The 27915-nt window shown below is 47.0% G+C and overlaps 3 protein-coding genes and 1 long non-coding RNA gene across 5 annotated transcripts; 2 read left to right on the forward strand and 2 right to left on the reverse strand.

The window, feature by feature from the left end:
- Nucleotides 1-1261: 1261 nt before the first annotated feature.
- LOC132452788 (progressive ankylosis protein homolog) lies at nt 1262-11754 on the forward strand. The gene is made up of 12 exons (XM_060045567.1): nt 1262-2040; nt 3108-3324; nt 3738-3856; nt 4244-4327; nt 4685-4855; nt 5434-5568; nt 6672-6764; nt 6886-6978; nt 8802-8931; nt 9558-9681; nt 10639-10738; nt 10888-11754. The coding sequence occupies exons 1-12, from the start codon at nt 1945-1947 to the stop codon at nt 11008-11010; spliced, it is 1485 nt and encodes a 494-aa protein (XP_059901550.1). The 5' UTR covers nt 1262-1944; the 3' UTR covers nt 11011-11754.
- LOC132452789 (ubiquitin thioesterase otulin-like) lies at nt 11202-22379 on the reverse strand. The gene is made up of 7 exons (XM_060045568.1): nt 21955-22379; nt 21556-21620; nt 21139-21245; nt 20329-20472; nt 18391-18516; nt 15373-15642; nt 11202-12974 (listed from the first exon to the last, which is right to left on the reverse strand). The coding sequence occupies exons 1-7, from the start codon at nt 22377-22379 to the stop codon at nt 12768-12770; spliced, it is 1344 nt and encodes a 447-aa protein (XP_059901551.1). The 3' UTR covers nt 11202-12767.
- Nucleotides 22349-25208, forward strand: LOC132452791 (uncharacterized). Its single transcript, XR_009524510.1, has 2 exons — nt 22349-22477; nt 22976-25208. It is a non-coding gene; the product is annotated as an uncharacterized LOC132452791 (long non-coding RNA).
- Nucleotides 25209-25770: 562 nt separating this feature from the next.
- Nucleotides 25771-27347, reverse strand: otulina (OTU deubiquitinase with linear linkage specificity a). 2 transcript variants are annotated; one of them, XM_060045570.1, is made up of 3 exons: nt 27090-27347; nt 26823-26944; nt 25771-26403 (listed from the first exon to the last, which is right to left on the reverse strand). In XM_060045570.1, the coding sequence occupies exons 1-3, from the start codon at nt 27201-27203 to the stop codon at nt 25821-25823; spliced, it is 819 nt and encodes a 272-aa protein (XP_059901553.1). In that variant the 5' UTR covers nt 27204-27347; the 3' UTR covers nt 25771-25820. The 2 variants fall into 2 exon arrangements, with proteins under 2 accessions (XP_059901553.1, XP_059901554.1); XM_060045571.1 differs by lacking the exon at nt 26823-26944 and having other exon boundaries at nt 27090-27341.
- Between the last annotated feature and the right edge of the window lie 568 nt (nt 27348-27915).

Consider the following 27915-nt stretch of genomic DNA (forward strand, 5'->3'; position numbering starts at 1 on the left):
ATGAAGTCACATCACTACACAACGTTAATTCTGCTGGGGAGAAAACAAACCTACTCATAATGGCGTATACGATTAATCAAAACAAAAGGTGGAAAAATTTGTATTTCTCCGAACTTTCCCATCGCTTTACCTGCTAACTATTTGTATTATTGTATTGTGTAATGAATGATTGACTTGAATCTAGAACACACACCTGGAAGCCTTGTTGCTCTGTTGGAACACAACATGCTTACCATGTAACGTAGGCCTGACTTCATGTGTGTTGTTTCCAGGTGTTTCCTTCATGTTCTGTGGTTCATTCTCCACCGAGTCTTGTAGTCTGCAAGATGACCTCAACACAGGCAGTTATAGGCAGCAATAATACATTTGAAATGTATGTCAAAAATGTGCACATTTTAACATGTAATCTTCTCTATCAAGTTCAAGTATTTATTGCAAGGTCTTACAGTGTGTGTTTTTATGACAAAGTCTCTCTCTGCTACCTTGTGAACACTATTTCAACATTCCAATGTTCTGGATTTTGTAACTGTAAATTGTATTGTATAGTTTATTTTTGTTGTGCAACCTTATCTGTAGCATTGTAAGGGCTTATCTGCTTTAACTTTTAAGCAGGCCGACATTTCCTTGTGCATATAATACTTGTGTAAATTCCATACATCCAGATTTGATTGTTCAATTGTCTGACTTGATAATGTCCATATTTGCACTGTATGGAAGTTGGGAACTATTGGAGGCAGTTTGTAGTCTTCCATTGCGGTACAGTATGATGCCAGTCTCGGAAGATGGTGGTGGTTATAGTATACCTACTTGCTGGTGGAGTTATGCTATTTTGACAATATGTTTACGTTTTTACTTGCTCTAAAGGGCCGCTGAGTTCATGGCTATAAAAGGTAAAACGTTTGGAAAAATCATAAGCAGATTTTCCATACATCGAATTCTCATCATTACAACACTTTGTGTAGATAATCTGAAATAATAAATAATGTATATGATTAATTTGAATTATGACGCATTGATGTAGGCTACATCACACTTCTTTTTATAAACTGATTATTACGGTCCCCATTTCTAAGGCGAGAGTTGCAATGGACCAATCTGTCCCCTAGATGGCACCGCGCGACCACAATGTACAGATTACTTTACGCACAAGTAGGTCAAGTGATCTATACATCTATATAAAGCATACACCAATGTACGTGTTCATACCACATTTCTAAAAGCTCGTGTACTTTTTCAATTATAGACCTACTTCTTAAATTATCTTAATAATTACGTCTTCTTCATTTGTGTAGGTTTTGTATATTTAAGTTATTCATTCAAACGTGAAAGGTTGAAGGGGAAATACGTTCTGGTAACTCAACATAAATCCCATCGTTGCTCTATGTTGTCCATCGACTGGTTCACACACGCGATAAATAACAGGTTTATATCGTTATGTGACGTCACGCGACGCCAACCCACGTGCGGTGACTTCAGTCGGCGGAGGGTGGAGGACGAGCAGCAGACCCAGGAACATTCAACGCAGCCCATAAAACGCAAGGCTTAAAACAATAGCCTCGACAGTGGAGGACACCTTTACGGTTTCACTTCTGAACCCCCTGTTGCCAAGCGATGTCTTCGGTTCCGTCGGTCTGAGGTGTTTCATTGTGTTCCTCTCATCCCGGGCGTCAAGCTGTGATATTTCAGACCATGTTTCTGGAGGAAAATGATGCGCTCATTGGCGATTTCTGGTGACCTTCGCCTCCGTTCAACGGAACATTTCGCTCTGAGCCGCTGCCGGTGTCGGATCGCCTCGACGTGTGTCGTCTGATCGGTGACCGGGGCTCTCGTCAAACCCGCCAGAGTACAGGTGTCGATAGCGTCTTTCGGCCTGCGATCCGAATTCTTTAAATCCATCAAGACCTTGGCAGATGCCCCACGTCCTGACAACCCGACGGCGTCACCATGATGGACTTTCCATCCCTCACTCCGTACTTGCCGCTCATGCGCTTTCTGGTGCCGCTGGCGATCACCAATGTGGCCATCGACGTCGGCGAGCAGGTAACCGTGTGGCGTGGACTCGTTGTGTTGCTGCGGGTCCGAAGCGACCCGCGCCGCAGTCTCCTCATCAGATCAATGTGGTGTTGTTTTTCCATCCGTACATTCCGTCGTGTTTTTCCTTTGATAAAAGGATTAGCCCTGGAGTAGGTTCGGGTCGTGGTTGTGACAAGGGGGAGGGGGTTTGGTGACCGTTAGATGGATAGATGGATGGATGGTGGCTTCTGGGACCGGTAGCTCGTCTCACGGCAGGGTAAACAACACAAGGGGTATGGAGCCTGTACGAGGGCGCCTGTAATACCCGGTCCTTTAAAGACCACTTAAACGAGGCTTGATTGTCATCAAAAAATATATATTAATGAATACGGGTTGGGATTTTTATTAACATTTAAAGTCCTTGGGGAAAATCTGATGTTTAAACAAACCGGCTTAGCGATGGCCGTGATTCAAATTAGAAGGCAAACCAATGTCTGGGCCTTTTTTTTTTTTTTTAAGAGAGCGAGAGAGAGATGGCGGGTCGTCCTTATGAGCTAAAAAATCGCCAGTCGGTTTCCTTAATGACCATCATCCTGTCAGACTGTTTATCTTGCTATGGATACTCTGTTTAAGAGTAGACGGCGTTCAATTAAAGCCCCGCGAGAGTACATAAGGAAGGGATTTGGCTTATGTAAGCTGCTATAAATAGATTTTCCCCGCTGGATCCTGGCAGCTGGATTTTCCACTTCCGGAGACAGAATGAGTTGATAGCGGCGTATTGTTATTTTTTACTGGTACGCTTGATTTGTCATGTTTCCATTTTTGGCTATCTTTCCTGTAGACAGTCTGTTTATTTAATTAATTAACTAACAAATAAATCCTTTATTGATTCGTACAACCCCCCTTCCTCAATGTCCCCACAAACCGATTCAAACTGCCTGTTATTTATCTTCAAAAGCCAAACGTGTGTTTTGGTTTGTGATAAAGAAAGGCCTAGTCATGATGATGTCTGCGGCATCTGGTCTGCCTGCTCCAAATGTGCTGTCTCACTTCCTTCTCTCTGTCTGGTTCTCTTTCCCCCCCCCCCTTTCCAGGCTCTGAACAGAGGTATAGCCACTGTGAAGGAGGATGCGGTGGAGATGCTAGCTAGCTATGGGCTAGCCTACTCCCTGATGAAGTTCTTCACAGGGCCCATGAGCGACTTCAAGAATGTGGGCTTGGTGTTTGTCAACAGCCGCCGGGACCGCCGCAAGGCCGTACTCTGCATGGTCGCCGCCGGGATAATAGCCTTCGTCCTACACATTCTCATCGGTGCGTTTTTCAGCCACACTGATTCAGTTTCCCACGATGCATTCCTACAGGTTTTGTTTGATGTATTGGATTAAAGGGGTCTTGTGGTGTAACCCTTTTACTTCATGAAAACATGACAAAACCCGTGGTAACTAAATGTGAGCCAAAGTTGAGCTTAGAAAAGTTTTAAATGGTGGAGTGGTTGCTTTTAGGTCGAAAACTCCCATGTGGTAATTGGTGTGTTTGTTTGGTTTTTGTTTATCTAAAACAATCAAGTTGAGACGCATTTAAAATATTGTCTAGCTTGGGTCACGTACGCACAGCATGAAGTATGTGTATATGTCCGTCTTCTGTGATCATTACTACAGTGAAGCCACAGTGGTATTCCTGCATGGTGGTGAGTTAATGTCGACCACTTCCTGTCCCTGCTGCAGCACAGACGGACCTGGGCTATTACATCATCAACAAGCTGCACCACGTGGACGACTCGGTGGGCAACAAGACGCGCCGGGCCTTCCTCTACCTCGCTGCTTTCCCGCTACTCGACGCCATGGTGAACCTCAGCTTGTTGACTAGTTACTACTAGATACCCATTTAGTACTCTGTCTAGTTGCTGAATATTTGCCACTCAAACCCGTAGTTCCTGTGTATCAACTATAATGAGCAACTAGTTAACCCAGTTTCTAGATACATTTTTAAACGGCCTAGCAATGTTTTTGAAAGTACCACCTTCTTTGAAATCTTGCCAACAAATCAAACATGGTTGTCTTTTGGTTCCCGTAGTTTCACCAATCTCGGCCCCTCCCTGTCTTCAATGTTGACTTTTCTTCCATTATCGAGGCTATAGTTGTTCTGTTATCAGCCATGAAAAGACAGTTTTTGAAGAGCTTTGTGTCTCCAGAGGAAGTAACCCTATCTCCGTCTCTCTGTTTGTTTGAAGGCGTGGATCCACGCAGGGATCCTTCTGAAGCACAAGTACAGCGTCATCGTAGGCTCCGCCTCCATCTCTGATGTCGTGGCCCAGGTAATGCCTCTTCCCCCTCTCCACAGACAGCCAATTTTAAAATCAGTTCTGGCGTCGTCTGGTACATTACCACTGCGACCCTTATTGTAGCAGAGGTTACCTTGGCCAACAAACTGAGGATGATTGATGCTGAATTGATCCATTATAAGAAATGCACAGAGTTAGTTATAGTAATCTAATCTGTCTGGTCCATGATGTAATTCCCTGGTCTGTTGACCCCAGCGTGTGGTCCTTTTCTTGGTAGATTGGGTTTCGTTGCCATCCTGCTCCACAGTTACCTTCCGTGCTCTTCTCTTGGTAGATTGTGTTTGTTGCCATCCTGCTCCACAGTTACCTTACGTGCTCTTCTCTTGGTAGATTGTGTTCGTGGCCATCCTGCTCCACAGTAACCTGAAGTGTGTGGAGCCCATGCTCATACCCATCCTGTCCCTCTACATGGGCGCCATGGTCCGCTTCACCATCGTGGGTCTGGGCTACTACTGCAACATCCACGACAACATCCCAGACTCCAGCGGCATGGACGTCGGGGTAAGACCCTCCCTGATAGCCTCTCCGCGATGCTAACCCTGACGCTAGTCCTAGCCCTCAACCTAGCCCTACCTCCAACTCCAATTCTAAAACCTAACCTCATAGGCCTAACCCTTATCCTACCTCTGGTCATATTTCTATCTCTAACCCTAAAACATATCCCTAGCACGAACCCTAGCTCTAACCCTTAGCCTCCAACCTAGTACAAACCTTAACTCCAATCCTAACCATGGCTTTGAAAAAATGCATCAGGTTTGAGTTTAACTCTAATCGAGTTTGGATTAGATGCTTAATACATTTGTTGGGAAGGCTGTTTTTTTACTACGACACACCTGGAAGGACCATTGTTATTTTTATCAACCGATGTGGAGTTTACCACTGTGTAATTCATTCCAATGAAATTCTTATGGCAAGTCAGGTCAACTGCATAGCAAGAATAAAGCCATAAAGTTAACAGTAATAATGAATACCAAACTAAGGTGAAGGGAATGAAAACGTCCAATACGAGCTGCAGTAAAACATGACATTAGACAGATCACAGATGAGTCTCCGGCCTAACCGTCTGATTTCCCCGGCAGGGCGACGCCACCATCAAGAAGATGTTGAGCTTCTGGTGGCCCCTGGCCCTCATCCTGGCCACCCAGAGGATCAGCAGACCTATCGTCAACCTCTTCGTCTCCCGAGACCTGAAGGGAAGCGTTGCTGCCACCGAGGTGAGCACTAGAGGGGGCCTGGCGCCACCGGGGAGCCCCCACATGGGAGCCCCCACCTTCTGGGGGGCCACCCTGGGAGATGATTCTGTAGCTGACCTCGACTTGAATCTACTGGAAAAGCTGATGGTACCAGCTACCTGAAAACACTGAGGACTACTGATTGGTCAGAGAGATTTGCCACTAGCGTCATCACTGCTCCTATACCCGCCAAACTAGGAAGATCAACCACATCCCTTCGATTTCCTCCACTGTTCTTTTGTGTGTCGTGTGGAAGGTGACCCCATGACGACCTCAACAACGAGGGGATACTATCTGCAGGTACTATCGCCAGAGGAAACAAAAGTACCTGGTTCAAAAAGCGAGTATAGCAGAGCTGGTACTAGATAACGGAATCAAAAACAATGAGTGAATCACGTGGTGATTAGTGAAAGTGAGTTGGGAACCAGTGGGGTTAGAGCGAGGGCACAGGTATACGGCTGTATTCAGGAAGGGGAACAGACTTGGGGGTTGGAGCAGCGAGGGGGACAGCGTTGCATAGCGTTGGAGGGCCTCCCTCTGGAGGTTTCTGGCTAACGGAGGGCTTCCCGGCCGCAGACAAAGCAGAGCTGTTTACCAGAACGCTCTGGAACCGGTGGACAAGGCAGCAGCGGCGGCGGTGAATCAGGCCTTCGTTAGGGCGACGCGAGGGGACCCAGCGCTGTGAACACACTGCTACTGTTCCCCACACCGCCTGTTGTTTTACACACAATCACTCGTACACACACACACCAAACACAGAGTGCTTTGATGGTCCGGGATTTATTCTGAGGTCAATAGTTTCCTTAGACACCAGTAAAAAAAAAGGTTTCCTGCTTTGCAGCAAATAAAAAGATGAGATTGCGGCTCCCTCTCTACTTCCCCCTGTCTGTCTTTCTTATCTCTCTGTCTGTGGCTTTTCACTCTCTCTCTCTGTCTTTTTCTCAAGGTCAAGTTTAGAAGGCTTTATGGTCATGAATGTTTCAACAACATGCCAATGAAGATGAGGTAGAAAAACGACAACAAACTTTTCCTCTCCCTCCCTCCCTCCCTCCCTCCCTCCCTCCCTCCCTCTCTCCCCCCTTTAGGCGGTGGCGGTCCTGACTGCTACCTACCCCGTGGGCCACATGCCCTACGGCTGGCTGACTGAGCTGAGGGCTGTCTACCCCGCCTTCGACAAGGTAAGACAGGCCCCCTTTAACGATTGTATCCGTTACCAACGACAGCAGCCGCTGTGCTGAACTTCACCTCACTCCCTCACTCAGTACCCTGACCCTCTCTGTGTTCTCTCTCACCCAACAGAACAACCCGAGCAACAAGTTGAGTGCTGGGAGTCTGGTCACAAAGACGCACATCAAGAAGTTCACATTATGCTGTGTGGTGCTCTCTCTCACGGTAACGACACCCTATGATGCTACAAACATGCGGGTTGGCATGGCACCGCATTGTTGTTATTGCTGCGTCTCTTTGGGGTCCTAACGTTGAGTTCTTCTGCGTGGCCGGATTTTATTTCGGAGGAATTATTGTTGTACTTTTATTTTGAAGGAAGCAGGGTGTGACATGGTTTGAGGTACCTGTGGTCTGTTATACATGAGGACCCATTAAAGCTAGGATTTAGCGCTTTTTAAGGTAACTCTAGGTACCATTTTAGTAGTCATACATGGAGAAAAACAACAAACTATTAAAATGATGGGGTGTTTCTCCACCTCATCGATCAATCCTAAGAGTTAGTTAAGGGACTAAAAAGTATTCTTGATTGGTCACTGGGCCAACACCAAGGTTAAAGCCTTCCAAAATAAAAGTGAGGCAGGTGTTGGATTGGTGCGCTCAGTGTTGTGAACCACGTGTTCCTCATGCTTGGCATAGCGCTCATAAACAAAGGCTGCGCGGCTTCTCGGGTTTCGTTCGTTCATGTGTGTGTGTGTGTGTGTGTGTGTACACATTCTCGGGTCTAGCTCAGTTGAACGTCGTGTTCTCCTGCAGAGTAGACCTGAAGCTTTGGAATCAGATTGCAAGGAAGAGGAAGGACGAGGAGAGAGAGAGAGAGAGAGAGAGGAGAGGCGGAAACATTAGGGTGGAATTTAGGTCAAAAGTTTCAGGTGCCTCTAGTTGTTGTCGTTGTACCTCAGTGGTTTCTAGAGATGCTAACAGACGGTATTTAAGGCTGAAGTGGTGGCGTCTGGAGATGATCAGATCTCTGATCAGGATGTGATGGATGGGTTCCTGAGAGGGCTGTCCTAAACTTGAACCCAGCGAGCATCAAGGTCAGAACAAACCACGCACTGCTCCCCGACAGGAAGCCTTGTGGCTTCGAGCGTGTTTAGATCAAACAGGAGGAGACGGAACCAGATGAGCAGGCCCTCCACACTGTCAACAAGTCCAGGGGGGCGGGCTGCGTTACCCGGCCCAGCCCGACCAGCAGCGTGTCTGGACCTGCTCTGTCGGGTCGGCGGATTAATGAGGAGAACCCAGCCCCGCAGCCTCAGAGTACACAATGTGCAATAACTCGGGGATATGTGCAGGAAGGCGTTCGTGACTGCCTCTCAGCTCCATTGTTCTGAGTTTGATCCCCAATGTCCTCGCACCAGCTGCAGGCGTCCCAGAGCAAGATGTCCCAAACCCCTAGCCGCACCTTCATCACTTTGGTTCAAAGCGTCTGCTGAATGACAACAACAAGGAAAGCGATGATAAGTCATGTTGGAAAACCAGTTTGGGGCAGCATCCCTGGCTTCCAACGATGATTAGGTCTGACAGGGGAGGATGAAGGCTCCACCTCCTGTCACAGGCTGCGGGGGGTTGATTTCCCCTGCCGTCAGTGGATCTGAATCAGACGTATCCCAAGCTCCCCTAGCACCCCCTCCAGTGCAGAAACTGATTCAGTAATGGGACGGTTGTGACGGTTTATTTACATATCACACAAAAATCCAAAAGTCTGTCGACATGTTCCTGAATTACATTAACATTTATTAAACTATTATCACACCTTATTTCATCAAAAATAGGGGAAGATGGGCCATGTTTTCAGAAAGAAACTTAGTTAATTTGGGGAGGTTTGTGGTTAATTTGTAGGTCGATTGGGTTACGTGGTTAATTTGGGCTATTCTGAAAAATGTAAGCTGTTGTTCATTTGCGCTGTTGGGTAGTTCCTCTGGGCTGTAGTTCATTTGGGCTGTAGTTCATTTGTCTGTTAGTTCATTGGGTTCATTTGTGTTTTCCAGCTGTGTTTTGTGGTGTTCTGGAGTCCTAACGTTTCCGAGAAGATCCTGGTGAACGTGATCGGGGTGAAGTACTCGTTTGCAGAGCTCTGCGTTGTCCCGCTCCGCATCTTCTCCTTCTTCCCTGTGCCAGGTAGGAATTCTGGATAATCTTCAACATACAGTTGTCAAGGTGTTCAAACTGCCCTTATTTCAAGAAGTTCAGCCATTACAAGCCGGTTCCAATGTATTGTGATATCACAATGTGGGAGTATCCTACCCACAAGAGAGGGTGGTGGACGGTATCATCTGGTAGACTGGAGTTGACCTGTCATCACGGCCTAATCCTTTCCATGATACATCTGATCTGACTCTTACTCGTGATTTCAAAAACTGATTAATTTTGAAGTTTGCACTTTAAAGAGCACGTTGGATTATTGATTAATTTGTGGTGACAGCATGTTGCAGCTGCAGACTGACGAGGGCGTTGAACCCTGTGGCCGATGAGGTGTTTATCCAGAGTCTTTTTAGCGTTGATTTGTTACATTCATTCCGGACGAGTTCATTAACTGTGGGTGCCAAGTTGCTAAAGTTGGACCAGTGAGCTGATCTTCCTGTGTGTGTGTGTGTGTGTGTGTGTGTGTGTGTGTGTGTGTGTGTGTGTGTGTGTGTGTGTGTGTGTGTGTGTGTGTGTGTGTGTGTGTGTGTGTGTGTGTGTGTGTGTGTGTGTGTGTGTGTGTGTGTGTGTGTGTGTGTGTGTGTGTGTGTGTGTGTGTGTAGTGACGGTGAGGGCCCACCTCACCGGCTGGCTGATGACCCTGAAGAAGACGTTTGTTTTGGCGCCAAGCTCCATCCTGAGGATCATCGTCCTTATCACCAGCCTGGTGGTGCTGCCCTACATGGGGTGAGTCAGCCTGGGGTCACGGGGGCTCAAGGGAAGGGGACCACCCCAGGGTCACAGGGTCAAGGCCATGGGGTCACACAGGGGTCAGTGAAATCCTAAAGCATTACTTCACTTATCTAAACAAAATCTATCAATCTTGAGATCTTTTTTCCTTGCCAACTTACCACAAACTTTGATCCTAGATACCCCAGCGTCCATCATTGATTACTCAGCTGTTATATTTTATTCTTTTATCTTTTTCCTTTTATACTAGCAAACACAGCTTTTATTCAAGCTAACTTGTTTATTATTCTAGCTACATAGCTCATAGCCTTGCTAACTTCCAAAGTGACTTAGGAAGTGGCTGAGAATATTAATATCCCCAAACTCGTAATTTGCAGTACATCTGCACATATCAAATTAGTGGCGAGTTAACCTGGTCAGTATCACATGTGAATAACTTGAAAGCCTTCAGTCATGGCAATTTCTTTGAGATTTTGCGTCTTGGTCAGATGAACCATCTACAGCACACAATAGTTAGAAATGCATATTTTTTGTATGCATACAGCAGTCTTGTTTCTAGCAGAGTGAGCCCTGAATACAGTGTCACCCCCTTCCCCACAATGTAATGTCCTTACATCGAAGGAAAGATATAACAATTGTTAACCTAAAAATAGACATTTCCATAACAGCCTCCAGCGTTGGTAATAGAACAGCATATGGACTCGCTAACGTAACAAGCTAATGAGATAATGAGATTAGCTGGAGGTATGCTAGCAGGGCTGCCTGATCCTCCGAAGGATAAGATAGTTTCTGGGGACTCATGCTAACCCTGTTATAATGACCAATGTGTGCACGAACACGTAGAAACAAAACCACACAGTAGCAGAACGAGCACTGACTGCTAGCCAGAGGGCAGCGCTAGATGGGGTTAAACATTCAAGCTTCTTCCTCACCTTCGTCTTCTTTTGTTTTCAGCGTTCACGGGGCCACGCTTGGCGTTGGGTCCTTATTGGCTGGTTTCATAGGAGAGTCTACAATGGTTGCCATAGCAGCGTGCTACGTTTACAGACAACAGGTGGGTACTTTACTTTTTCTAACCATTGAAACTGTTCATTTGGTAGTTACGACCTAACCTTTTAAACTTAATCTTTCAGAACCACAAACTGCCGTTTGTCATACCCAGTCCTATCCTAACTGAATTATTTTTTTCCCGCCCGCCAACAGAGAAAGAGTGAGTTGTCCAATGAGCTGGTGGTGGAGGAAGACTCCGCCCCCATGAGCGAGGTCAGCCCCAGGAGCCAGATGGAGGCCATCGAGGAGCTGCAGGAGGAAGATGAGCAGGAGTAGGGCCTGAACCTTGGGGTTCAGCGGGCCCCATAGAGAGAGATCGTGGAACGTTCCAGTACACATTGGAAGAGCATTCAGGACTGGTTTGGATTGAAAAATAATCGACCCAGATGAAAAACTGAACGGTGAACCTCCATGTTTACGAAGCGCTTTTACATTTTTTCTTCGATTTTTATTTAAGAGAGAAAAGGTATTTTTCTGTGTTGAATCCCCCCATCCCTCAACTATTCCGACGCACATTGTACAGAAAGCCATCCACCTCCAAGTGTTGACCCCTCACCCCATGTCAACGACCTCAACGTCTTCTGGATCTCGGTCACCTCCTACATCGCCGTGGTTACCGGGAACCGGATAAGGGAAAAAAAATAAAAAACAACGGACACAGGAGGACCTTGTCTCTGGTGTGCTTGTGGAGTTATGAAATAGAGGAACATATTTTACGTTTTTATCATTATTTTCTCTGAAACTTGCCGATAAGGCCTTGTTTGACTTCATACGGTGGGCCTTGTTCGCTGGTGCAACTTGTGTTTGACATAACGATGTACAGAGTATTGTTTTCTATAGGTGATGCTACGTGTATATTTAAGGGACGAGGGGGGCGGGAGGCCCTGCTCTCAGAAGCTTGTTCTTCTAGAAGATTCAGTTTGTCTGCCTTCCAAAGCGGCCCGCTGTTGTTCTGCACGCATGGTTCTGTAAATAATGTACAGGCCTCCTTGTTTGGCTAATAAACTGATTTAATATTTACCCACGCCTCCAGCCTCTGTACTAAAGACAGGAGCACAAACGGGGACGCCAGCTTGGAAAACAAATTATTTTTATTCCCATTTTAGATTCCCACTCTCCCCCCCCCCCCCCGAATAAACAACCAAGAGATCAGACTAATCAGAGTCCTCTTCTCAGCCACCGGCTGAAAGGCGGGCCATGGTGGCGTCCTGGCGGTCGGGGACGCGTTAGACCCTCCTACTTATTGTGCATTAAATCTAAGGCAACTTGGAGCACCGCATGAGGCCGCAGTACCGTGGAGCCCAACCTCGGGTTCAGACCCCACCCTTCATCCCTCGGCGGCCTGCTCACATACACAGGACCCTTTCAAGGCATCTTTTGAATCACTTCATCGCCGAGTATCTATAGACGACGGGCAGGGTCACCCACCACAACACATCCAAACCGGGCGTCCGTAAGCGGGGGAAACACTGAGCTGGGCCCCGGCACTGCAGGGCCGAAGGCTGGTGTAGGACGTTGGCACATCTCACCCCAAGAACAGCTTGGTTAAAAGGCAGTTTGTCACTCACTCAATCACACTCTCTCTCTCTCTCTCAAACACACACACACACAGCTGGTGTTTGAACACACCCAGATTTCTTAATTCCAAAGTTTTGATGTAATATTGGTGCGACACAAAGAAAGGGGACTGACAAGACCATAAGTCTGTGCCTGGGGCTCAAGTGTGGATGACACTGTGCACCCCCCCCCCCCCCACCCCACCCCACCCCCATGGTGGCTGATATTTAGTACTTCTGTGGCGGCAGAGGCCTGAGTCAGAAGACCGTTCTTCAATTTGGCAAAAAAGGAGGGGGGGAACAAATAGGTTTGGGTGTTGGCCAGCATGTGCTTATAGTTCTGACACACAAACACACAAGCCGCAACACACGCACACAACTCACATCATTTGTCATATGGCACCAGAGTCTGGAAGGACCTGAGGACGTGGACGGGTAGGAGGAGGCTTCCCCCCCCCCTCCAAACCCCTCTTCCTATCATCTGGACGCTGCTTCTGGTGCCGCTGTCGCCATGACGACCGGCACGTTGTAGTGGCGGTCGTCCTCGGTGACCAGGCTGATGGCGGGCCAGTCGTCACGGTGATCGTCGGGGTAGTAGGTCAGGAACTCCTCGGTGCCGCTCATGTAGAGGCGGTACACCTGGATGGTGCAGCGCAGGGCGTAGCCCAGCAGGAACATCTCCACCTGCAGGGGGACGGAGAGGTCCTTCAGTCAATCCACAGCTCAGCAGGTACCCCCTTCCACAGGGGGGGGTCCCTGGATCTCCCAACCCATGTAGCGTTAATTTCCAGAGTGCGTTACATGGTGTCCCAAAACACTGTAGAAGGCTCCCCCATCCATCTGACCAATGAAGCTGCAAGATTTCACTACCTGGCTAATTTAGTCGGAAAATGCTTTTTTACAATCTCATATATACATAAAAAAATAAGTTATTCCACCACTGTGTCAGAATTGTATGAAATGTCATGAAGTCGCAGTAAAATGCCTCTGCAAAGCTGTCAGGTCCACTAAACCTGGCACCAGCAACTGGAACAATGACAGGATATCAATCATTAGCCTAGTCATGACAACCAAAGGAACATTAGCAGAAGTACAGCCGTCCCCCTCAGGCAGGGTGACAAACAGGATGGGATTACTGTATGTTACCGGAGAACAAGAAAAAAATAGATTTAACTAGCTAACGTTAAGTTGGATAGATTTACCAGTTGAAATAAACATTTGCAATGAATACTCTATTGATGTTCATGGCATATCGTATTCATAATATATCGTAAAATAATCTTAATGTTAAACGCTGTAATAAGCAATGTATTTAAAAGCCCTGATCACATTTTCAGATAGGTTTTTATACTATTTCAAGGTTCTACAATATTTTAATGTTCTTATGGGTTGCATGATCAAATGTTTGATTTTGAATTATCTAGGATTACTAATAAATGTAATAAAGAAACCGTTGAAATGGTAGAGAGCTCTTGATTCCAACCATTCTGTTTGGTTCTGTTTGTTTTGATTTGATTGAACACATAGCGAAACTAATTACCACTAGTACCTATTGTTTATTTTTCTATGATTTGCGTGTTTGTGTATTCTGGGATTAGTATAAAACATTACTGGAGGAGATCAGCAACAGGATATTCAACGTGCTGTCTCAGTGAGTCACTGGATTTGGCCCACTACAATGAAAGTAATCCCCTTTGTAAGCAATACTTCGTCCAATAGTCATCTGAAACCCTTTACCCAAGTGAAAGCCGTTGGTGCGCAGAAGTATCAGTCACCAAAGCCTGAATGTGCAACTCATCTAAAGCTGAACACGCAGCTCTGAGTATTGCTTTTTGTGAATCAAGGGTTTCACTCAACTACTTTCAGGTCATAGAGAAATCAAACAAAGTAAAAACAAACTGCCTCAGAAAGAGATTCAACAAATCCCAAAGCCCTGCAATATGAAACAAACTCCACATACTCTAGCCTACATAATGTAGCATTTTGCTGCGGAAGATGAGAACCGTGGGAGTAAAGGTACTCCAGTGCTGTTCCCGGCCCCAGCTCTCCCAGTGAAGACATGAAAACAACAATTAACCGGACCGCTGCGTCCGACACTCCGACGCTCCCTGCAGCAGCAGCAGCAGCTCCGGACAAGTGTGTGCATGCGACGGCGCATGTGGAATGCCAGTGTACGCTTCATCTGGAATTATCCAGAGGAACCGGTTGCGAGTCGCACGCTCCCGTCTGCTCAACGGACCGACAACAGCAGCAGCAGATGTTCCGTCGCGTTAATCCCTTCCTTTTAAACTGCCAACTTCCTGCTGAAGAACATTAAGCATGACCGTTGTTTGAAAAGACAATAGAACAGCCTTGGGCCTGAACTAAACACAACGTCATCGGGACAAAAATATATAAAGATATGTGATGCAAAACTGATTTCCATGTTATCTATCTACTTGGTCTTGAAGGCTTACAGTTCAGACCCAGCATATGGTGTTGTGTGAAAGATCCACCATGGAATGGTCAGGATTGGTCACCATACGATCACATGACTTATGTTTCACAGTGCACTAGAAGTGAACCAAACATCAGAGAAGGTAAATAAAGGTTGCTTGTGTCGGCAAGGAGCAGCTGGGGATGGACAACAACACACACAGGAAGCAGTTTGTTCTTCCCAGCCCATAATAAGTATTCTAACCAGGACACCAGGAGGCGCGTGTCTGCCAGTAACCACTAACACATTTAGGAGGTCTCAAATACATGTCCTGTTGACCGGCCTTCCTATATTAGAGGACAGGACGGCTCCAGGATTCCAGGGGCCCATGGTGACACATACCATTAAATCACATGATCAACATGTATTTTAATATATCATTATATACAATAAATGAAATAAGTGCCACTTGCTACAGTCCAGCTCGTACCCAGTAGTCTATACCAAGTGGTAGGCTGATCATCCATCCAGCTGTCATACATCTGGGTGGAGCCCCGTTGACTCATTAGCACTGTACTTGGCTTGGACCTAGTGAGGCCCGACTCTCATTGGGTCTCGGGTGTCATGTGGTGCGTCACTGTGTTGCGGCCCGTGTGATTGGCTCACCTGCTCCAGGCCTCCGCTGACGCCCACCTGCCTCAGGTGGTTGGTGAGGAAGGTGCGCGGGCAGGGGGAGGTGTCGCGGGCGAACAGCAGCCAGCAGAACACGGGGACGTCGTGGCCCTGCTCCATGCTGCGGTGCAGCTCGGCCGCGCGGCCCAGCATCAGCAGCTTGAGGGCCTCCATCAGACCCAGCTCCTCCTGCCCGCCCTGGAACACGCCCTCGCACAGCCGCCGCCGCGCCTCCGCCGTGGGGCAGTCCGCCGCCGCCGCCCACTGGAAGGGGAAGAGGTCAGGGAAGGGGGGGGGGGTGAGGAGGCGACCCGTTGCGTCGTGCTCTGATCAGCTGGGAGACGGTCTCAAGTTGAGGCTGGAAATCAAACTGTCTTTACACACTTGGACCCCTAAGAGACACAACCGACACACAGTATCCAGAATCTGATTCCTAGTGCTCCTCTGCTAGTAGCAAGTTTAAACTAGCTGCAGTACGGAGGGAATGCCGGCATTGCCCACAGCGTAACTTAGTCACCTGGGAGGAAAGGGTCGGCTAAATGACTTATTGAAGCGCAAGATCTGAGACTAACCCTAGTCCTAGTGTTGGAGTTGAACAGGAAAACATCTAAAACTAACCCCCAGTGTTACAGTCAACCCAGAACAACAACATCTAACAGGGGTGTAACGATATTTCGTGCCATAAAATATTGCGATATTAAAACGTGATGAAATGTGTTGTTGAGACCAAAAGATGGTTTGCCATGTAATTATAATTTTTTTTTCATACTTTATTTATGGACATAAGTATGCACTTAAAAATGAATAGACTAGGAAAAACGTTTTGTTTATTTCCATTCATGACAAGATGATTAGTCTATACCATGTCACTATAACACATCTTGTTTACAGTTTCCTAAGAAATGGAAATATAGGGCAAATGGCATTGTTTTGCATATTTTGTGTCTTCAAAATAAGCGAAAATATTTTTTCAGTCATACATTTTCTTCATGACCCAATATCGTGTATCGTATTGAATTGTGAGCTGAGTGAATCGTCAATCCCCAACATGTAAAACTTACCCCCAGTGTTTGTCAAACCAGGAAAACATCTAAAACTAACCCCAAGTGTTACTCAACCCAGGAAAACATCTAAAAAACTATCCCCCAGTATTACAGTCAACCAAAAACAACAACTCTAAAACTAACCCCCAGTGCTACAGTCAACCCAGAACAACAACATCTTACACAGAGACCAAAGAACAAACTCAGGACTCCTTCCTGTGAAACGTTGCTCAGCCGTTGAGGGTCTCTACACGCCAACAGCGGCAAATCATTCTGGTTTTAATGACGACAGACTGGCTGGGCTGGTCTGAGGCAGAACACATGGGGCAGCTTGAGAGTCCTGGCCTGGGCCTAAAGGAGTTATAAAGGCCGGCCTGGGGCCCCTCAGTTTAAACCACTGTCGTTCACACCAAGGCCCAATCCCATTTCTACCCCTTCCCCTTACCCCTCCCCCTTGTTTTGAAGGGGTTAGATGGCAAAACATCTGAATTTACCCGTTTGCTCTATAGAACGGTCTTATTTCAGTTACAGTGATCAAATGTATATTATTATGTTGAAGTTCATGTAAGACCTAGTGCCATGTTTAAAACAAAAAAAAACAATTCTTTAGGGTTCTTTAAAGTGTAGCACCTTTAGCCCCTCCCCTCTGTGCCGGGGTCCTTCTGAAGACCCTCTCTGGATCATACCCACTTCAATATTTCTATTTCAATTTAGATGAACAATATCTTATTATTTTCAACATACGTGCAATAAAATACAGCCTGGATGCACTTTAGCTCATGCTCTCCCATTATGTCTATTTCTCACCATTTTTGATTGCCTTGCATTGTATTGTGAAAGTAACTAGTCAGGATTATACAGTAATGTGACTGTAAGTACTGAGTCAGGAGGATTATACAGTATTGTGAATGTGAGTAACGAGTCAGGCTCCTGTGACTGTAGTATTAATAGCCCGACAGGAAGAGGCTCCATATGGAACAAATTAGAGGCCAGCGCTGTGTCAGGGCCCTAATGGAGCCAGGACCGGTGACCACAGCAGGAGAGGTTAAAGACTGCACTTTTACTTTGACCTGCTGGTCCAACTCCCTGGCCACGCTCTGACTATGGCGTTTCAAGCCCCAGGCTACAACCTTTTCCCAACTCTCAAGTACAGTTAACAAACTAAACGGACACTTCTTGAGTCAGTATATTTGAGTTGTCTTGGGCTGTTTTCTTTTTATGTTTTTAAAAGAAAGCACTCCCTCCTTTTATACCTAATGTCCTAACTCTCTTGTGGGGAAATGACCAACTGGTTTGGAGTGGTTTTACTGTGTGGTGTTTGGGCTGTGTCTCTTTGCCGTTGGGCTTCCCATGCGAGAGCGAGCGATTGCTTGGGAGTCAAACCTGATTTATAGTCCCAGTGTGTGAGCTCCGCGAGCTGGCACTAACCAAAAGTGACGCCATCCCGATCCTCACGCTTGTTCTACGGCGATTTGTCGCCTACCTCTGAAAAGGGAAGCTCCGTACGGAGCGAGCGAACCGCGCGTCCAAACCGACGTTGGGGCTGTACGGCCACTATGGAGTCTGCCTGCTAACTAGCATCCTTTCCAGGTCATTTAAAAAATGGACAGAACTTTGGCAACATTCAGCACTTTGACATGGGGGACCCCTCATAGGGTAGATACTAAGCCTTGTCTCACTGGTGGTGAGCTAGATAAGGCTCCCCTGTGGAAAAGGGCCATCACTGCAAAGGCTAATTTAGACCAAAGGTCACAGTTGCGATAATATACAAGAGGTGCAGTTCAGCAAATTATATTCAATGCCTTACACATCTGGCAAAATATCAGTCTTTTGAATGTAAATATCTCCATTCGAGGGCTTTCTCAGCCAATGTTCATGTTTTGTTTAATCCCAGCCTATGATGTGATTAGTCAGAAACAGTTGAATAGAGGAACAGCCCTCAATATAACATAACTGTAGTGTGTCATACCGTTTTCCTGAGGAGCTCAATGTATCCTTTAAGTCGTTGGGCGCTTTGGCCGTCTCCTGACTGGTACTCCCCGGGAAACCACCACCGGCTGAGTAGTCCGTCAGGGCCCTCCAGCTCCCCAGGCAACTGTCCACAGAGCACCACACCAGGAGCCAATCAACCAGGGGCCAATCAACCAGGGGCCAATCACCCAGGGGCCAATCAACCAGGGGACACAGGGCCAGGGGGCAATGAATCAAGGACCACCTGAACCAGGACCACTAGAACCAGAGGCCACTGGAAACAGGACCACTAGAACCAGAGGCCACTAGAACCAGAGGCCACTGGAAACAGGACCACTAGAACCAGAGGCCACTAGAACCAGAGGCCACTGGAAACAGGACCACTAGAACCAGAGCCCACTAGAACCAGAGGCCACTGAAACCAGGACCACTAGAACCAGAGGCCACTAGAACCAGAGGCCACCGGAACCAGGACCACTAGAACCAGGACCACTAGAACCAGAGGCCACTGGAAACAGGACCACTAGAACCAGAGGCCACTAGAACCAGAGGCCACTGAAACCAGGACCACTAGAACCAGAGGCCACTAGAACCAGAGGCCACCGGAACCAGGACCACTAGAACCAGGACCACTAGAACCAGAGGCCACTGGAAACAGGACCACTAGAACCAGGACCACTAGAACCAGAGGGCAACTGGCACCAGCCCCACTGGAACCAGTGTCCGATGGAACCAGGTGACACTGGATCCAGAGGACCCTGTCATGTGTTCTTCAACTCTGTAACAATATGCATCATCAACATCACAACTAGGGCTGGCGAAAATGTAAAATATTCTTGACCGACCACCGAGCCTCATTAACCGGTTAATACTGGTTAACCGGTATCAGATTAAAATGTGCTATTTGAAATAACATTCCTTTCGAGCCGCGCCAGCCAGCTGCTATTTTGTAACTGTTTATCTCTCTCCCGTTCTGCCTCTGACTCACACACACACAATCTCCGAGTGAGAGGCAGTGGCTCTAACCGCGGCACGACCTGTGTTTGAATTGAAACACGAGGCATGCTTACTGCAAGTTGACCGTGTGTAGAGAGCGGGCTCGAACGCCCACAATGGTCTGAGATGGGGCGCACCTGGTTGAGACCCTGCGCGGGATTCACCAGGGGCCAATCGGAGGAGGGCAGCGTTAGGAGCTCATTTGAAGCATTGCCGCAGTCATTTAAGAAAATGACAGCTCTGAAGAGACGCCGCTTGTTTAGTTTGGAGGAGACGGAAACATTGAGTGTGAGGGATAATTTTTTTCACTTCACGCAAAAAGATCTTGGAATGAGATGGCTAACTGTAGTCTTATAGCGTTTAGTTTACTGTCCATAATAATTTAGAGATCATATTCTCCGCCGCTCGCATGCGGGAATAATTAGGATTTGAGGAGAAATCAAACAGTGGGCTAGAGAGACGCAGTGTCCGTCCAACTTCCAATAAGTCACCTTATCTGATCGTCTTTTTGTGTGAAGTGAAACCATGGAACATGGAACCAAGAGCCTCGGAGGCGGGACTTATTCTTCAGAGGTCTATTCCCGGCCAAACGTTAGCGATTGGTTATGGCAGATCCAGAGTGACACAATAGTTTTAAACTTCAACAGACACCCGCCTTCAAGTGAGTTAACGCTTGTCAATTGAGTAGGTCCAGACTCTCTGTACAAATGAAATGAAGTACGAGATTCTGGTAGGACCAGGCTAACTCCACACTGATCCCAATTTATATTTTAAACGACAAGCGACAAGATTGATCGGTCAACGTTGATACGGTCAACCATCGGTCAAACGGTCATCGGTTAACAACCCTTATCTCAACACGCTTTTTTCTACCCAGCAAAATACTAAACAAAACAGTTAGTTCCAGTAACTCTGGTTGTGGCCGTCACTGTGCGGTTACCGTGGTGAAGAGATCTTGCTGGAGCCAGGCGGGGGACTGGGTGGTCTGGGAGAGGACCTGGAAGAGGGTGGCCCTCAGGGCGCAGTAGTTGTCCCCCCGCACACGACGCACACCGCCAAACCACGCCATCATCTGCTGGTAGCCCTGCAACAAAGCCCCATCGCAGGTCAGATCACCAGCACTATCACACTACACACCGGGATCACTATGACAACAGCATTGCAACAGGCAGACACTCATATAGTGGGGACCAGCGTAAAGGTCTTCAAAAGAACAGTGCCCCAACGACAACAGAACCACGTTAAAGTTGAAATAAAGTTATAAAAAAAGCAGTCTCAATAAAAGTCTATAAAACAGGATTTTATAGATCCAAATCGTGTCTAGTCAGCAGACCAGTTCAAAGCCACCTTTAGTCCAACGACTGGACTTTGGACTAACGGACCACAGTGTTGTCCTTAATATGTAATGGAAACACAACTGGGATTTAACTAGAGAAACCCTTTCCAAAAAGAAAAAGACCTTCAAGAGTCAACTGTCGTTAGCTCTTACAAATGTTAGGCTAATGCATCTAAGTGGAGCTAGCTCAAACAAGTCTTTATTGCAACTAGGTCTAACTAGCCATCACTGTGGCTAGGACTAACTAGCATTAACTTAAGCTGGTCTGACCCGCATTTAATTTAGCGAGGCCGAGCAAGCATTTGCAGAGGCTAGCTCTTACAAGTTTTACTTACTTCACTCTAGCCGTTAGTGTGGCTAGCTCAAACTAACGCCTGGCATCCCTAGCATTAATGAATCTGGAAACTTACTGACCTTCCTTATAAGGGCGCTCTTAGTAGTGTTTCCTCTCCACTCCCGCTGGCTGTAGGACAGCAGGTCCACCATTGGGGCCAGACTGCAGCTCTCCTCCACCTTCAGAGCTGAGACAGGACATGGGAGTTAGTCCATGGTAGTATAGTACATCACCTAGCATTACATAACTGGGCATAGCGTACAGTGGCATAGCTTTGAATATCAGCTTATAATAGACAGACTAGCATTGCAGAAATAACAAAGAGTTTGTAGTGGCATTGCATAGACTAGCATAGCATACAGCAGCATAACATTCAGTATCATAGCATATATTAGTATAGCATACAGAAGCTTAGCATAGTAAGTGTAGCATAGAGTAATGCCAGTGCTAGACGTAGTCATAAAGTTAGATCTACAAATATGATATATGTTACTAACGTGTGACTTCCGAAGAGGATGGCGATGAGTACATATCCTCCTTCGATGCATAAATGTCTTCGTCGCTAGGAGGAAAAACAGGACAAGGTCTTCCTCAATCATAAAACAGAGACTCACATCTACAAGCCCTGATGAACACAGGTAGTTGAATGAAAGTCACACAACCCTCAAAACATGCAGCTTCGCAGGAGAAGTTTGAAAGCCCTTAAATGCAGCTATATACGTGTTTTACACTTCTATCCATGTTATGTGTTAAGATTGTTACACCCATTCCTTATGTGAAGTAAACATATCATGCCTTCCCGTTCTGTCAGACACTGAATACTCATGGGAAGAGCGATGTCCTAACCAGTCCAACGAGCTCATTGCTTCACTAAAGTAGAAAAACATCAAGCTTACCTTTCTCCCTGGTCCACCAGGGACACCTCCGCCTTCCCCTCCTCCTCCTCCTTCTCCTCCTCCTCCTTCTCCTCCTCACCCGCCGTCTCCTCGTCTTCATCATCCATTTCTACCTCCTCCCCCCCAGCAGCAGTATGGGTCTCCTTCCCCTCTCCTCCGACACTTGTATCCATCGGCTCAATGGAAGCCCCCATCCCCCGCCCGGTGGCCTCCTCCTCCTCCTCCTGCCCGTCTCCTTTCCAAACTGCTTCCTGTTGTACATCGACCACTTCCTGCTGATCCTGATCCTGGTTCACCCCCAGGTGGTTGTACACGATCCAGCTCCCCGAAGGACTGGTGACCAGGGGCCTGGGTTCATCCTCCGGGGGCTTCTCCAGGGTCTCGTTGGGGGCCCTGAGCTCCGACGGGAGGTCGCTGAGCTCCATCGGTGAGGCTCTGAGCTCCGTTGGTGAGGCTCTGATCTCCGTCGGTGAGGCCCTGAGCTCTGATGGGAGGTCAGAGTGGAGATCTTCCTCCAGAGTTGGTTCGCTGTCAAAGACACCAGGCAGCCAGCCCAACGTCAACGGTTTACATTTTGTTTTGCAGATTTTTATTTGCTTCATAGTCTTAAATGCAACTGTGTTTGGCAACACCATTTAGAAAAGCAGTCACTTACAATACTAACCTGTTATTTCTGAATCCGATATCTACTCTGCAATCTTGTCCGATTGATTTGTTTGGAACTTACTTTTTTTTGGAGCTACTCAAATTATGATTGTATACTTTACTTGGTAGTTCTTACCCTCACATATCAGTGACTTTCTGCTTAAAAAAAATGAGAAGCTATACAAAATATTGCTAAATGTAAGATTTTTTTGGAGCACAGTTGGAAAACTCCCTAGCTCTGCATGTTGAAAACATAAAGGACAGGAAATGGGACTTTCACTGTGGTGACTTAGTGCCCCCTGGTGGTCACAGGGGAACTAGCAACAACAGACATGACTCTGTACACAAGCATTGTTCTGGGAGTACGAGTGTGAAGCAGCTCACCTCTGCCTGCTGTCCACAGGGCAGTCGGTCTCTTGATACAGGACATCACTGGGCCCAGTAGAGTGGAGGGAACTGTCATGAACAGTATTGCTGAGCCCTTGAACAGTATGGCTGGGCCCGTCACCACAGACCTGGAGGGCCGGGGAATGGATCTGCTCCACAAAACTGCCGACGGGCACCTCCCCACAGACCTGGGGCTCCAGAGAACAGACCTGGAGGTCTGTGGAGGAGCTGCCCTCCTCCAAATTCCACTCTGGTATCACAGCCCTGGAGGTGAGAAGGAAACAACAGAATATCGATTTACCTGTCCATCATGCCAGCACACCAGTGGAGACAGACAGGAAGAGACCGACAGGAAGAGACAGACAGGAAGAGAGAGAGAGAGCGAGAGCGAGAATACAAACTTACCAAAGACAAAACAAATAATTAAAATAAGTAGCAAAGAGAGCAATCTATAGGTCGGGACTGGTGGGTTAACCTGAGCTCTGCTTCCTGTCACATGACTCACCGGGTGGTTGGAGTTTGGGGAGAGGAAGGAGGCGGCTGGGAGAGCAACTGTGTGTTTGAGATCTTCGGGGGGGAGAAGCCCCCCAGAGCAGGAAGCAGGAACTCTGGCGATTCTTCCTTCCGGAGACCCTCCGGAGAGTTCCTCCGCTCTCCTTCACAGTGTGCGTCGGTGACTTCCTGTGAAGTGCTGGGCGGGGAACATCTCTCCTCCGCCACCGCTGCTGTGGTTTGCTTCTCTGGCGTTGCCACGACGACTGTTCCCGTCACCGCCACATCTGGGGCTTCAGCGGCGGGCAGCGGCTGGAGCTGGGGGTCCAGGGGTCCACCGGCGCTGCTCTGATGTCGGGTGGGAGGGGCCACATCTTCCGTACACGCGCTCTCCTTCTGGACCACGCCGTTCTCCTGCCGCATGCTGGGAGTGTTTTCTCCCTGTCTCACCTGCGCCGTCACTGATGTCTTCTCCTCCGCTTTGATCTGCTCCTCCTTCATCTCCCCCTCTTTGATCTCACCCATGCTGGCTTTCCTGCGGAGTACACACACACACACACACACACACACACACACACACACACACACACACACACACACACACACACACACACACACACACACACCTTCAGTCATAGAGCATCACGAGATGTAGCTTACCTCTGAACATGAGATAGGACACTGTATATTTTAAAGGTTCAATATAGACCCAACATGGAATCGTTAAAACCATACCAAAACACCCTGTCATGTGAATACATTTTCAATTTACATGTGTATTGCAGCATTTTATTCCCAGGTAAACAATCCTATATTAAACTCATATTTATACATTTACCTCCCATCAGAGGTCGGGCTGTCCGGGAAAGCACCTTCTATCCCCGTTTCAGGGGGCGCGGCGGTCTTTCCAGCCAACAACCCGCTCTTCTCCTCCAGGGATGCGCAGGGAGTCTCGGCATGACAACAACAGCTCCCCATCGTATTAGAAAGCCCCGAGGTGTGGGAGTCCACCGGATCTACAGCCCGATTCCGGTGACCCCGAGGATCATATGGACGGTTCTCCAACTTAACTACAGCCCGAACTGAAGAAGTGCATTCCTTTGAATACACCTCGATCATGACGATATAAAGTTGATAACTACAACATATGATACATAGTTCACCCTTTTGTGCCTTCTACTTCGATCACGGGGTCATGTCAAGTCTAATGTTTGTTATTTCCTGGTAGAACCAGAATGAAATGCCATGCATGATTGAGGGTTTGCATGATGTACCTGTATCTCAAGTATGTTAATGCTATAACTTTACAGCTAATAATTAGAACCACCACATGACGAGTAAATCATTCATTCGGGCATGGGATCACATTATTCTACTTTAAATTGAGGTCAGATATCAGGCGAATGACTTAAAAGATGTGCTCACAAACCTGATATACGGGTCTCACTGCAGAACGTGTCCGGAGAGTCCAGTGTAAGGCGATTTCTGTTTCACTTTCCTTTTCTCGTGTACAACAGGATTAGCCTGCTAGCTACAGCTAGTGGTTCCCCTGTATTATTAACTATGTTATTAAACCGCTTATTTTCCGCGTCGGGTATCCGTTACCATCTAATACATCAGCTCAGACGGCTCTAAGTTATACATATGAAGTGCGTTGTGTATAATACGAGATATTATCCAAGCTAAACCATTGCAGGTCGAGTGTGAAATCGGATCCGCATTTTGTAAAAGCGACGTCACATTCGTTTACGCCCAGCGCGATGCTGCATTCAGGGGAACTCGTAAATATCCAATTCTCACCAATGAGGCGTTCAAGGAACCACGTTAACACGTTCAACCATTATTGGTCCATGCTAATTTGAATTTAATACGAGTCGAAATAGGGTAATATTAATAATAAAAGTTTGATGGTGTTTTATTTTTGTTCCAGTATTATGTTGTAGTAGTAGAACTAGCAGTGTGATTTGTGTCAGTACACAAAACCTTGAGCGCAAAAGTATTCCCAGCGGGTATTATTACCACTGAATCATTTGTTTTAATCTGCTTTTTCGTGATTGGTAATTTGGTATTGATTCAGATTGAATCAGACTGAAAACCTTGAATTAACAAATGTAACTTTGCTGTACTATAATAACTTTCATCAAGTTTTGTTTTATTTTCATTCATTCTCTGCTAGTCTTCAGAAAATAGATGCAACTAGAGTCTACTAAACAGCTTCATATGTTCACTATGTGACCCCGTAACTTTATAAATCAGGATTCAATCGACAGTAAAATACACACACATCAGAAGTATTGTAAAAAATTATAATGTCAACAAAACATCATCATCAGTGTTTATTTTCACGCTGTGCTCCTCAACGACTGCAGTTGCACAATTAGTTCCCGTGGTAACCCCAGCTCATCCACAAGGTCCTCACACGCCCGCAGGAGCTCGAGAAGGCTCTCTCTGGAGTCAAAACTCCTGGAGGAGGAGAACGAGGAAATGGAGGAGGAAGAAACCTTCAAACAAGGTTCGTGCTCCGTCTTTTCTTCTCCTCCTTTCTGGCAGCAGTCTGTCTTATTGCATCCTCCTCCTCCGCTGCCATCTCCTCCTTTTTGTCCACATCCTCCTCCTTCACCACCTTCTCCTCCACATCCCCCTCCCCCACAACATCCGCCTCCTTCTCCTCCACCTAATCCTCCAGCCGACCCGTCGTCCTTTCCTCCTGGTCCCCGGCAGCCTTCCTCCTCCCCGGGGTGGACCCCCAGGTCTTCCAGGCTATCGGAGACGGTGCTGGCGGTCACAGGGGGCTTCTCCAGCGCTTGCCTCATCTCCTTCATCAGTCTCTCCTCGTGCTGGACCACTCGCTGGAGCAAGCCGCTCACCGACACCGGGGTGGAGTTGAGGGGCGCCGGCCTCTGCTGGCACCAACACTGGATGGCACTGAGGGGGTGGAAAACACACAAAGAGATGAGCTTCATCACACACACACACACACACACACACACACACACACACACACACACACACACACACACACACACACACACACACACACACACACACACACACACAATGGAAGAGAGAGAGAGAGAGAGAGAGAGAGAGAGAGAGAGAGAGAGAGAGAGAGAGAGAGAGAGAGAGAGAGAGAGAAAGGGAAGAGCCGACCAGCTGTGAGTCATACACAGAACAATAAACCACGAGAACGACGTCAAAAGCCGCCAAAACAAAGAGACAAAAGCGACTCGTGTGAGGTGGAATCTATGGAAACATCGTAGTAAAGAGGACCCTGCATAACAGTGTATCCAAGGCGACATTCAACTGTGTTTTTTTTTTTTTAAACTGTTTTTAAATACAGCTACCTCACGATCCCTTTGAGACGGCCGAGGGCCACCGTCTTCAAGGCTCCTTCTCGGTACCCCAAGTTGAAGCCGACCTGAAGAAACTGTGCTTTCGCCGTGTCGATGCCCTCCACGTAACCATCCTGGGGACACGGAACATTGTCCAACACTTTACAGGACAGTGCAACGCGCATCAAAACACATAAGTCAAGGCTTCAAAGCCGTTATTGTATACATGATCATAATAATGTTATACAGGCCTTCATACATATTTATCGTTATAACTACCTTGACTCGTTTCTCCATGTTGTGCTTCCACTCTCTGTTATGTAAACTGATGTCATCCGCGTCTTCGTCGAAGACATCATCCCCGCTGACCGAAACGGATTTAACCCACGACATGTTTGACTTTCACTTTCATTTAACTTTTCTGGTCACTGTACCCGTACCAATCGACCAGAGTGACTTGACCTGACTGTCATGTGTGCATTTGGATGCTGGGATGAGAGGCACACATTCAGCCTACGTCATTACATTGCGCTACCATTTCTTCTACGGCGGATAAAACGTGAAATGCGTTCTAGCGCCACCTATCGTTACAGAGTCGATTAACCCAGCTTCTCCTCCATCACCAGCAGAGGGAGCCACATCCACATAGGATATAAACATAAGCAAAGACGAAACGCGACGGCTTGAGATGGAGTCCATCTCTCGTGGGTTTTAGTTTAGGACTGCTCCAAACAAAATTTCGTTGTCTTGTACAATGACAATAAAGATTATTCTATTCTATTCTATTCTATTCTATCTCTCGTGGGTTTTAGTTGTCAATCTAAAGGATGGAATTGTTTTCTTATTTTTTGTAACTTTTTGGTGGTAGTCATTATTTTTGACTATTCAGCCTTCAGAATAAAATCGTAAGCAATAATTGTTTTTGTTTTTTATCCCACTGCATTTAAAGTAGCGCTATAATAAAATTAATATGAAAAAACATTATCATTAGTATGTATTCATCCATGAAATATTATTTAAAAACATTTGTTGGGAAGTAGGTTGAGTCCATTAGGCCCTCACCCGCCTCATTCCTCACTCATCAATGCGTCGCCGCACTTTATTC

This window comes from Gadus macrocephalus, chromosome 23, assembly GCF_031168955.1.
Source record: "Gadus macrocephalus chromosome 23, ASM3116895v1".
Lineage (NCBI taxonomy): Eukaryota > Metazoa > Chordata > Actinopteri > Gadiformes > Gadidae > Gadus > Gadus macrocephalus.